At 44.9% G+C, this 13,002-nt stretch overlaps 1 protein-coding gene across 2 annotated transcripts in view; it reads right to left on the reverse strand.

The window, feature by feature from the left end:
* Positions 1-13,002, reverse strand: part of SH2D4B (SH2 domain containing 4B) — a 120,075-nt gene that overhangs the window by 46,796 nt on the left and 60,277 nt on the right. For both annotated transcript variants that reach the window (XM_005565277.5, XM_045399973.3), the window contains exon 4: positions 12,301-12,448. In XM_005565277.5, the coding sequence (XP_005565334.3) occupies positions 12,301-12,448 (148 nt within the window). The remainder of the gene's footprint in view (positions 1-12,300; positions 12,449-13,002) is intronic.

The raw sequence follows: 13,002 nt of genomic DNA on the forward strand, positions 1-13,002 counted from the left end.
CTATAAAGTGGGGGCCTGACTGAGTTGCTCTGAGACGTACATGGGACAGTACATAGCAGGCTTGAAAAGCCCTGGCATGGGCTAGGTTTATTAAATATTGTCTGTTATTGTCGTGTTTGCTGTGAGATAAAGAGGCTGAAATGGCGCCTTTAGAAAGAGTCCGTCCCTGGGTGGAGGTGGGGAAGTGATGTGAGAGCGGAGGGGATGTGTGGAGTCACAGGCTCCTGTCAGAGAATGGAAAAAACAAGTACGAGTAGGAAAAGCCTCAGACCCCTGGGGAGAGAAAACAGGCAGCCGAGGTGCTGAAGGGAATCACACAGGCCTTTTGTGACTCGGCCTGCTGGAGCCATGGTCCCTTGGTGGAAGAATGGGCTTGGCACTCAAGATGAGGTAAGCAAAGTTCGACCACAGCTAAACTTGGGCCTAGAGATAGGGCTCTCTCAACCCTTATCTGAGGCTTCTGAGGTCGGCAGCCAACCACTCCTGTGGTCCTGAACCCTGCGAGCAATGCCTGATGGCTGCCAACAGTGACCCCCTGTGGCCTCCAGGAGCCACTGCAGGAGTTCCTTAAGACCAGAGCACTTCACACCCCTATGAATGTTGTAATGACCGAGCTTGGGGAACCATAAAGCCCCCAGAGATTCCTGAGCAATTCAAGAGGAAAGAGGACCCTAAGCAGGACACGAATCGGCCACATGGGAGCTCAGGCTAGCATTATTCCAAGTTATAATACCAAAAATATGTGCCACCTAGAGTTTAAGGAGCACTTCAAGCCAGCTATGTCCAAGGAGAAACTGCACGATGTCCCATTCCCATGAAGGGATAGAGAAAGCCTTTCGTCTGTCTTCTCCTTCAGCTGTCCTCCCAGCCCAAAATTCTGCTGTGCCCACTCCACTCCCAGTCCAGACTCTACCCCTATAAGCCCCTTCCAGCTCTACCTGTCTCAAGCCTACAGCAGTTTAGTATCACTGACCCCGACTCTGGTGCACACTCTAAGAGGAAAGGGAATGGAACCCACATCACTGGACCCCAAGCTGGGCCTGAGCCCACATTTCCCACTCCGCTCTGTCAACAACCTGGCAAGAAGCGAGACAACCAGTGTGCAGATTGTTGGTTAAAGGCCACAACCAGAATGACACAGGTCAAGGAGGCAGAGGTGAACACAAGTCCCTCTAATGACTCCAAAATCCTGCTTAATCTAACCTAGTATCCTATCCAAAATCCTCCAAAATCTAACCTAGTAACTGCAGCAATGACAAATGTCCAGTTTTTACAAATAATATCATTTCTCAAGTCAGGCTGGCTCATCTCTAAATCTCTGGGCAACTAGATGTTATCTAACTCCACACTCCTACAAGTTCACAGTTGAAAAACTATGAAATGAATTTCTCTGCCTGATGTATTCAGAGTCTCAGAAGCCAGAGCTCTGCTGAATAACTGACTGAATTCTCTGTTGAACTGAATAACTAACGGTATTCAAGTGATACTAAATGGGATAATTTCCTTTTTTTCTAACTTGGAGAATTTAATTTGGGTGTTTTATCAAAAACTGCTGCTCCCCCATAGATTAATGGCCCACTATATCTTTCATATTAAATTAATTGAGTGCAGAATGGTTTTGTTGGATTTGAATGACAGGCTCTGGAGTTTAACTCATCATTCTTTCAGAAAGGCTAAGATGAGGAACTAAAACCACGGGGCCTGAATGATCACATCTTCTTTGTTTTTCAGAGGCTTTCCCATTTTCAGTTGCCACACAGAACATTAATGCGCAATCAAGCAGCTCCTGGGCCAGACGATTTCCATTCTCCATCCCTAATGGGAAACCAGCCCCGCTCTTAACTTTCCATCCCATTGTGTAGCTAAAACAGAAGAGCACTTCATGAACACAGACGTTTACAACTTAGAAAGCACCGTTACTTCCTCTCTCTCATTTCACCCTCCCAAAAGTCCTCAGCTCAACATAATTAACCCCATTTTACAAATGAGGAAACTGAGCAACGGAGCAAGAGTTTGCTCAAGGTCACACTAGTAAGTGGGCAGAGCTAGGACAGGACTCCCAGTCCAGTGCTCCTTCCCACACACTGCAGTAGCCTCTGGTGACCGCTTTGTAATGGTTCATGATTTTTTGTCAGTATAAACCTTTGCTCTGCCTCCTCTTTCCATCTGCCTCTTCTTTTGTCCTGAATTTAAATGAATGAATTCTTTTTTAACTTTCTCATCTTATCTTTCTAGCCTCATTTTTCATCACTGGAACCCCAGGCTGCCACCACACTGCAACACGTACCATGACCTATGCACACAATGACCTTGCTTTGCTCTGCTATGACACCCTGTCCCACCTTCTTCGCCCACCCATTTTCCCTGAACCAAATGCCATTTCCTCTGCAGAGCCTTTCCAAATGCTCTCCCTTCAGAAAGGGATTCACTCTCTCCCCATATATTTTATTTTATTTTATTTATTTTTGAGATGGAGTCTCGCTCTGTTGCCCAGGTTGGGGTACGATGGCACAATCTCAGCTCACCACAACCTCCACCTCCCGGGCTCAAGCAATTCTCCTGCCTCAGCCTCCCGAGTAGCTGGGATTGCCAGTGCACACAGCCACGCCTGGCTAATTTTTGTATTTTTAGTACAGATGGAGTTTCACCATGTTGGCCAGGCTGGTCTCGAACTCCTGACCTCAGGTGATCTGCCTGCCTCAACCTCCCAAAGTCGTGGCATTACAGGGATGAGTCATTGTGCCCAGCCTCCCCATGTATTTTATACAAACCTATGTTGGCACATCTACCTATTGAACTGTAACTCAGGCATGTAAGGCTCTTCTTCCAGGCTGAGATTTTTGAGGGGAGGAAATATGTCTAACACAATGGTTGGCATACAGTAGGAGCTCAACTGATGTACAGTTGTCCCTCGGCATCCTCAGGGGATTGGTTCCTCCATTCCCCATCTCTCATGAATACCAAAATCTGCGAATGCTTGAGCCCCTTTTATAAAATGGTGTAGTGTTTGCCTATAGCCTAGGCACACCCTCCCATATACTTTAAATCAGCTCTGGATTACTTATCATACTTAATACAATATGAATGCTATGTAAATAGTTTCTATGCTGTATTTTTGTTTTTGTTTTTATTGTCATGTTGTTATTGTTGGTTTTTTCCAAATATTTGCTGTCAAAGGTTGAGTGAATCTGCAGATGCAGAACCCAAGGATACCCAAGGCCAAGCATATACTTTTGCTCCTCAGTCTTACTGGGTGCAAATGACAAGCATATCCCCCAAGCGGCAGGAGGAAGCATTGCAGGGAAACGTTCAGTGAGTAAGATCAATGTTGAGCTACCACCAGCACTGAGCTTCAGTAAAGATAGAGCCTCCATCTGCCTTTATTCTGTCATTTCAAACAAACTTGTTATAGAATGTAATGTCTGCTTAGTGTTCCCGCAACCTCAGCCACCCCTCGGCAGTCCTGGGAATGCCCAGCAGTATGTTTAAGAGACTCCACAGGACGGAACCCATGAAGAACTTCCTGTGCATGGACCACCGGAGGCCTGTGAGGCCGAAGACCAAAGACATCCCTCCTACAGGCTGCTTTTCGAGATACCTAACCTGCAGGCCAGAACACTAGGCCAAAAGTAAGGAAAAAGAAAAGCCTTCATTTGTGCCTGATGCCCCGACCTCCCTACTGAGTCTGAGCCTGAGTTTCCTTATCAATACAATAGGAATGCCAATGCTCTGCTGTGAGGCTGTTCCCGGCTCATGAGAATGAATGTCCTAAGGCTTTGTGAACTCTCAGGGTTTGGGGCATTCAGATGAATTTAGTGAGGGCACAGTTTTTAGCAATATTTGGCAATTCTTAAAACAACTCCAACCTACGTGTGAATGGGCATGAAACAGCTCAACAGCAGCTGCCCAGCCGTTATCAATAAGCAAGGGGAACATTCTCTCCTGAGCATATGCCCCTGAGGCATCGCCTAGGAGCCTGCCCCAGCTAAAAAATGAGCTTTGACCACAATGTTGCACTTGTATAATTTTAACTCCGAAAGGAAGAAGTAACAGTGAAACAGGTCCCAAGGCTGGAAGTAGTCAACAGAGAAAAGGAGGCATGGTCCTGAATACAAACAGACCCCACCTACATTTCCGCTCCCCAGCCCAAGGGCACGCCAATACCCAAGTAACAAGGAATTGAGACTTAAAAGCAAAATCCCACTGTAATTTCAACTGCATACACATGCTTTCCATAGTGTGATTCCATTCTTGTTCCAAATAGAGGGAACCAATCATTTTCCACCTCCCACAAACCAACGACAGTACTACTCCCTGAACACGCTATTAAGCAGAAATTGAAGAACTGGGTGGACTCGCCGCTCTGGTGCTCCAGGAGGAGAGGACAGAGGAGTCTGGCCCCCGCTTACACTGCTGGGGTGGGCCTGAGATTTGGCTCTATGTGGATAGCACAGTCTCTTAGGCTTTCATAGATTCAAAGAGCTTCTGAGTGCAGCAGTCACTCAGGTAGGAAGGGAACTGTCCTTAATAGAAAAAAAATTCTCAAGCTAAAGGCAGCCACTAGGCCAGGGCAATAGTGTTGAAAATATATTACACACAGCCCAAAGGGTTTCACAGAGGGGTCCCTGAAGCCACAGGATGTGGGGAGGATTCAGGGGGCCAGGGACCATGGGCCCCTCACTCTCCTCACCTGAGCCAGCTGCTCACACCTTCTTTACCCGATGGGCTTCAGCATAAACATGTGTGAAAACAGCAGCCATAAGGGAGTTTGGAGAGCAAAGACAGCCCAGTTTTCAAGCTCTTTTGTAAATACAACAGTATGTCCCTAGGAGAGAGAAACAGAAGGCCTGGTTGAGAGATGAAGTTTGCACTGCACTGTGCTGGCATTGCTACTCTGAGACATCTGCATACAGGATAATCTCTGCTCTGGGCCTGGGCACACAGCCTTCTGTCTGCCAGGGCCCAAGAGACCTAGGAAAATCTGATTGAGGACATCAATGCTGAGAAGCAAAAGGAACACTGGTGTCTTAAAATCTGCAACTGCCTCATGGTGCAAAAATTGTACAAAATAAAAATTAAATTTTAAATTTTAATTTTTTTTTTAGATTCTGTTTGGTTTATTCCTTTTCCAGCATTTGATTACATGCTAGGTCACTTGGAATAAAAAAAGATTCAACACAAAATTAAATACTTTCCACCCATCCACCTTCCCAACTGCCCAGTTATGGCCCCAAATTTGTCCCAGAAGTTCTGGGTGTTTTAGGACTGGCACCAAATTAATTACATGTCAACTTAAAAAGGTATCAATGGAAAAGGTGAATTAAGGACCTCTGAAAATCCTCTCCGCCATAAAACAATGAAAACACTGGAAAATCCTCAGAACCAACTTTCTCAGATTGTTAGAAATTAACCAAAGGCTTACAGGAATTCAAGAAGCATTTATTCAAGAGAAAAAGGTTCATAACAAGTGAAGAGACTAAATCTGTAATCAAAAAAATTTCCCACAAAGAAACCCGAGGCCTAAGATGTCTTCACTAGTGAGTTATACTAAATGTTTCAAGGAAAATTAATTCCTCTTTACAAGTTCATCATGAGAAATAGAAGAGGAATGAACACTTTCCAACTTGTGCTTTCCAACTTGTGCTTTCCAGCTTGTGCTAGTATTACCCTGATACCACAACCAGACAAAAACATCAAAGAAAATAAAACTGCAGACCAATATCCCTTATGAATACAGATGCAAAAATCCTCAACAAAATAGTAGCAAATGGAATCTAGCAACATATAGACAGGATTATATGCTATAAAGAAGTGGGATTTATCCCAGGAATGTGAGACTAGCTCAGTATATGAAACTCAGCCATGGCATGCACCATGTTAATAAAATAAAGAACAAAAAACATGATCATCTCAACAGATGCAGAACAAGCATTTGACAAAATCCAACACCTTTCATCATGAAAACACCCAACAATCTAAGAAAGCATGGAACTCCTTCAACCCAAGGTTCTGTATGAAAACCCACAGCTAACATCATATGAAATGGTGGCTAACATCTGTAATCCCAGAACTTTGGGAGGTCAAGGTGGACAGACTTCTTGAGCTCAGGTGGTTAAGACCAGCCTGGGCAACATGGCAAAACCTCATCACTAAAAAAATATAAAAATTAGCCAGATGTGGTGGTGTGCATCTATAGTTCCAGCTGCTCAGGAGACTGAGGTAGGAGGATCACTTGAGCCCAGGCAGTTGAGGCTGCACTAAGCTAAGATAATGCCACTGCACTCCAGCCTGAGTGACAAAGTGAGATCTTGTCTCAAAAAAACAAAACAAAACAGAGGCCGGGCACAGTGGCTCAAGCCTGTAATCCCAGCACTTTGGGAGGCCGAGACGGGTGGATCACGAGGTCAGGAGATCGAGACCATCCTGGCTAACACGGTGAAACCCCGTCTCTACTAAAAAAATACAAAAAAATAGCCGGGCGAGGTGGTGGGCGCCTGTAGTCCCAGCTACTCGGGAGGCTGAGGCAGGAGAATGGCGTGAACCCGGGAGGCGGAGCTTGCAGTGAGCTGAGATCCGGCCACTGCACTCCAGCCTGGGCGACAGAGCGAGACTCCGTCTCAAAAAAAAAAAAAAAAAAACAGTGAAAGACTAAAAATTTACTTCTAACATCAGAAACAAGAGAGGGATGCCTTTTGCCACTTCCATTCAACATAGTATTGGAAGTTCTAGCCAGAGCAATTAGGTAAGAAAACAAAATAAAAGGAATCCAGACTGGAAAGGAAGAACTATCTCTATCTGCACATGAAATTATCCTGTATGTAGAAAATCATAAGGAACACAAAAATATACATTCCAGCTAATAAACAAGGTTAGTAAGGTTACAGGATACAAGATCAATATACAAAAGTCAATTGCATTTCTGTGCACTAGCAATAAATAACCCAAAAATGAAACTAAGAAAACTATTCTATTTACAATAGCATCAGAAGGAATATGCAATTAGGAATAAACTTAGCAAAACAAAGGCAAGGCTTCTACACCGAAAACCATAAAATATTATTGAAAACGATTTTTACACCGGGCGTGGTGGCTCACGCCTGTAATCCCAGCACTTTGGGAGGCTGAGGTGGGCGGATCATGAGGTCAGGAGATCGAGACCATGCTGGCTAACACAGTGAAACCCAGTCTCTATTAAAAATGCAAAAAAATTAACTGGACGTGGTGGTGGATGCCTGTAGTCCCAGCTACTCGGGAGGCTGAAGCAGGAGAATGGCGTGAACCCGGGAGGCAGACCTTGCAGTGAGCCGAGATTGCAGCACTGGACTCCAGCCTGCGCGACAAAGCGAGAGTCGGTCTCAAAATAAATAAATAAATAAATAAATAAATAAATAAATAAATAAATTTTTAAAGACTTGGATAAATGGAAAGACATTCTGTGATCATGAATTGGAAGACTGCATATTGTTAAGATGGCAATATTCTCCAAATTGGTCTACAGATTTAATGTAATCACTATCAAAATTCCAGCTACCTTTATTGCAACAATTGACAAGCTGATTCTAAAATGGAAATGGAAATACAAAGGACTCAGAATAACCAAAATAATCGTGAAAAAGAAGAACAAACACGGAGGTCTAATACTGCCCAATTTCAAAATGTACAACAAAGCTACAGTAATCACGACTATGTCATACTGGCATAAGAAACAGACATATAAATCAATGGAACAGAATTGAGAGTACAGAAACAGGCCAGGCACGGTGGCTGACGCCTGTAATGCCAGCACTTAGGGAGGCCAAGGCAGGCAGATTGCTTGAGCTCAGGAGTTCGAGACCAGACTAGGCAACATGGCAAGACCCTGTCTCTAATAAAAATACGAAAAAAAAAACAAACCCGGGCATGGTGGTGCATGCCTGTGGTCCAGCTACTCAGGAGGCTGAAGTGGGAGTGAAAGGAGCTGGGCACATTCCTCAGCCCCGGGCTAAAAACTCCCTGAGCCTAGCACAAACACATCCCATCCTCCCATCCCACCACCATATATCTCTCAAACTCCCTGAGCCCAGTACAAACACCACCTGGAAAGTCTCCGATAAGGGGACAGCCGTTCAAGGTTACTGAAAGCGCAGGAGCCAAAAGAATTTCTTTGTTCCCCTGCAACTTTCGGGCTATAAAAAGCAAACGCTCGCATTGTTCGGGGCCCTCTTGTATACTGTGTAAAGGAGGGACCAGGTTCGAACTTGTAGTAAAGATCCTTGCCGCTTGGCTTTGACTCTGGACTCTGGTGGTCTTCTTTGGGGAACAAACAGTCTGGGCATAACAGGAGGATAGACATTTGAGCCCATGGGGCAGAGGTTGCAGTGAGCTGAGATCACACCACTGTACTCCAGCCTCGGTGACAGAGTGAGACCCTGTCTCAAAAAAAAAAAAAAGAGAGCGAGAGAGTACAGAAACAGACATATTTTTGGTGAATTGATTTTCAACAAGAGTTCCAATACCATCCAATGGAGAAAGAATAGTCTGTCCAACAGATGGTGCTTGGACAACTTGGATGGCCATATGAAAAAAAATTAAGTAGGAAACCTACCTCACATAAAAATTAACTCAGAATGGATCAAAGACCTAAATGTAAGGGCTAGAACTATAAATCTCTTAGAACAAAGAGAGGTGCAAGCCAGTGTGACCTTCCTTGGATTAGGCAATAGTTTCCTAGATAAGACACAAATCATAAACAACCAAAAAAATGGATAAATTGAACTTCATCAAAATTAAAAATTTTTGTGCTTCAAAGGACTATCAAGAAAGTGAAAAGACAGCCCAAAGAATAGGAGAAAATATTTATAAACCATATCTCTGACAAGAAATTAATATCCAAAATATACAATGAACTCTTGCAACTCAACAACAAAAATTCAAAAATGGGTAAAGAATTGGAATAGACATTTCTCCAAAGATGATATATAAACAGCCATAAAGCACATTTTTTAAATGTTCAACATCATTAGTCATTAGGGAAATGCAAATAAAAACCACAATGAGATGTCACTTCACACACACTAGAAAGACTTTCATAATAAAAAATACAAAAGATTACAAGGGTTGTCAAGGATGCCGAGGAATTAGATCCCTCATACATTGCTGGTAAGGACATAAAATGGTGCAGTCACTTTGGAAAACAGTGTGGCAGTTAAGAGGTAAGACCTTTAAGAGATGATTGGATCATGAGGACTCTGCCTTCAAGAATGGATTAATCCTTTCATGGATTAATGTATTAATGGGTTATCATGGGAGTTGGTTAGCTATCAAGAGAGCAGGCCTATATAAAAGCCGGTTTGGGCCGGGCATGGTGGCTTACACCTGTAATCCCAACATTTTAGGGAGGCCGAGGCAGGTGGATCACCTGAAGTCAGGAGTTCCAGACCAGCCTGACCAACATGATGAAACCCTGTCTCCACTAAAATTACATAAATTAGCCAGGTGTGGTGGCACCCACCTGTAATCCCAGCTACTAGGGAGGCTGAGGCAGGAGAATCGCTTGAGCCTGGGAGAGAGAGGTTGCAGTGAGTTGAGATCACGCCACTGCACTCCAGTCTGGGCGACGAGCAAGACCCCGACTCGGAAAAAAAAAAAAGCCAGTTTGGCTGTTAGTGTACCTTCCATCTCCATGTGATGCCCTCCACTGCCTCAGGACTCTGAAGAGTCGCCACTAGCAGGAAGGCCCTTACCAGATGCAGCCCCTCAACCTCGGACTTCCCAGCCTCCAGAACCATAAGAAAAAAATTTATTTTCTTTGTAAGTCACTCAGTCTCAGATACTCAGTTATAGAAATAGAAGACTAAGATACCATATGACCCAGAAATTCCACTCCTAGGCATATAGGTAATACTCAAGAGAATTGAAAATATATGTTCACACAAAAACTTGTACACAAATGTTCATAGCAACATTATTCAAAATAGCCAAAAAGTGAAAACCACCCAAATGTTCAACTGTTAAGTGGATGAACAACAATGTGGTATATGCGTACATTAGAATATTATTAACCATGAAACGGAAGGAATGGTATCTGCTACAACATGAATGGACCTTGAAAACATTGCACTAAGGGAAGTCAGACATCAAAAGCTACATAATGTATGATGCTATTTATATAAAATGTCCATCATAGGCAAATCTAGAGACAGAAATTGATGAGTAACTTCCAGGGATATGGTGGGGGGAGGAGTAACTGCTAATCGATATAGAGTTTCTTTTTGAAGTGATAGAAATATTCTGGAATTAGATAGTGGCAATGATTGCACAACTTTTTGAGTATACTAAAAACCACTAGTATACTCTTGTACACTTTAAAAGGCTAAATTTTATGGCATGTAAGTTGTATCTCCATTTTCAAGTCTATTTAATGAATCTGGCATAAGATAGGACCAGAAGGCTGGCCAGTAGAAGACACCTCACATCTCTGCTCTCCCCGTATGGCCCCAGTTGCAATCATCACTCAAGCGTACCATCACAACAGCCTCCTTGCTCTCTTCCCAAAACCCTGCCAGATCATGTCACTCGCCTTTGGGAGTTTCCCATTGTCCACGTGTATTAATCATGCCTTTTCATTTTCTGTATTTTCTGATTTTTTGACATCTGAGGCCTTTCTGATTCTGGAGAGATTGCCCCTCCCAGGAATAGCCAATTCCTAGGGACAGTAAAGGGCTTGCCTGCAAGTGCACCTTCATATGCAAACCATTCAATCGGAAGCCCATCCCACAACTACCTCCCTTGTTGGGCTTTCACACTCTGAGCCACTGTCTCCCTGCCTTAATCACCCCACAGCCAGGTGATGCAAAACTAGAGATAGCCCCTACACCCAAGAGCTCACTTTAGTTATTTACACTGGCCAATCCTAAGCCTGCCTAGCCTGCCTCCCCTTCCCCTTCCCCAGGAAATCACAGTAAACACTCTTGCCCATGTTTTTGCCCATGTTTTCCCCCACTCCCTCTGCCTCCTGACCCACCCTGGCGCTTCCCCATGTGGCCCTGCATGGCCTGCCGTGTCTCCTGTCTCTAGGGACCTGTGAGTAAAAACATCTTCCTTTACAAGCCTCATTTCTGGGCCTGCATACCCAAATAAAACAAATCCCAGGCACATAAGCACCGCCCTCTAAACTTAGCTCCACCTCCCCTTTCCCACCTAGCTTCTCACCAACCTGACACTCCCCAAACTCTCACCACCCCACACTTCCTAGGCATGACATGTTCCTTTGTCACCAAGCCTTTGCCCATGCTGGAGCCTCCACCTAAGTCCCCTTCCCAGTCTTTTTGCTTATTCCTGTGTCACCAGCAAGCCTCACTTCATGACACCCCTTCTGGAGACCCACTAGGACAACCACGTTGTATGTGCCACGTCCTCCCTCCAAGCCCTTAGTCTATGTATCTGTCTGCTGCTCTTCTTGATGAGTTTCTACAGGATGAGGACTGTGATTCCTCATCCCTGGATCCCCAGGACTTAGCACAGAGCCAGGAAATTATTGGCAACTCAGTAAAGGTAGAATATGAGACAAGGTCACACCCTGTTACCCAGGCTGCAGTGCTGTGGCACAATCATGGCTCACCGCAGCCTCAACCTCCTGGGCTCAAGCAATCCTCCCACCTCAGCCTCCCGAGTAGCCAGAACTACAGGTGCATGCCACCACCATGCCTAGCTAATACTTTTTATTTTTTTGTAGTGACAGGGTCTCATATTGCCCAGGCTAGGCTTTTATTTTTTTAATACAAGAAATATCCCTGGCCAGGCGCGGTGGCTCACGCCTGTAATCCCAATACTTTGGGAGGCCAAGGTGGGTGGATCACCTGAGGTCAGGAGTTTGAGATCAGCCTGGTCACCACTAGAGACTGGTGAAACCCCGTCTCTGCTAAAAATACGAAAATTAGCTGGGCATGGTGGCGGGCACCTGGAATCCCAGCTACTCGGGAGGCTGAGGCAGGGGAATCACTTGAACCTGGGAGGCGGAACGTGCAGTGAGCCAAGATCTCACCATTGCACTCCAGCCTGGGTGACAGGGCAAGACTCTGTCTCAAAAAAGAACAGCAACAACAAAAAAAGAAATATCCCGAACAGGCAGGTAAGCTCTTCAAGGATGAAGCCTAACTTACCCTCTAAATTCTTAGCAGGACTGAGCACACAGACGGGCCCCAGTAAAGGCTGATGGGGTGGCTGAGTGAACAGAAATGACGACTGAGCAAATCAGCAGTGGGAGGAGGTAGGTGGGGAGGCACAACTGGTCTCCCTGCCTGAGGCACAAGCTCTACTCACACTGTTCTTCCCACTCTCGCTCCTCTTTCTCACTGGCTTGGCAATGCAGCTGAGCCCGCTTCAGGGTCCAGTAGAGCTCCTTTGCCCTCTGCTCTTCCTGGAGGCGAATCTGCTCTTCTCCTCGCTTCCTCTCCTCTTCCTCTTTCCTCTGAAATGTCATGGGGACAGAACAACACGAGATGACCACAACATTTCAGAAAAACAAGAAAGAAATACCTCTGGGATTCTGCAGTGGGTGGGGTTGAGAGTGCAGCAGTGGCCTCTCCAGCCTCAGTCCCTACATGTATGAAATTGAAATTACCCAGTAGTCCCATAGACAGTTGTTTTGGATAAACACATAAATTGTCCCTTCTGGTCTTAAAGCTTGAAATTTCTATTTGTTTTATTTGAATTGCTTCCTCAGGAAAGGATCCCTCAGGCCTCCCAAAAAGTATCAAATTACTGAAACTCACCAGATCACCACAACCAGACTATGAGACGCCTGACCCCTCAATGAGATGATTGCTTCCTAGCTCCTCCCTAGTTCCTGCTTTTGTACACATTGTTACATTTCTTACCTGCTACATAAACCCCTAGTTTTAGTCAGTTAGGGAGATAGAGATGGATTTGAGGCTGAGCTCCCATCTCCTGTGCTGCAGCACCTGATTAAAGCCTTCCTCCTGGGCAATACTTATCATCTAGGTGATTGACTTTCTGTGCCGC

Source organism: Macaca fascicularis, chromosome 9 (assembly GCF_037993035.2).
Source record: "Macaca fascicularis isolate 582-1 chromosome 9, T2T-MFA8v1.1".
NCBI lineage: Eukaryota > Metazoa > Chordata > Mammalia > Primates > Cercopithecidae > Macaca > Macaca fascicularis.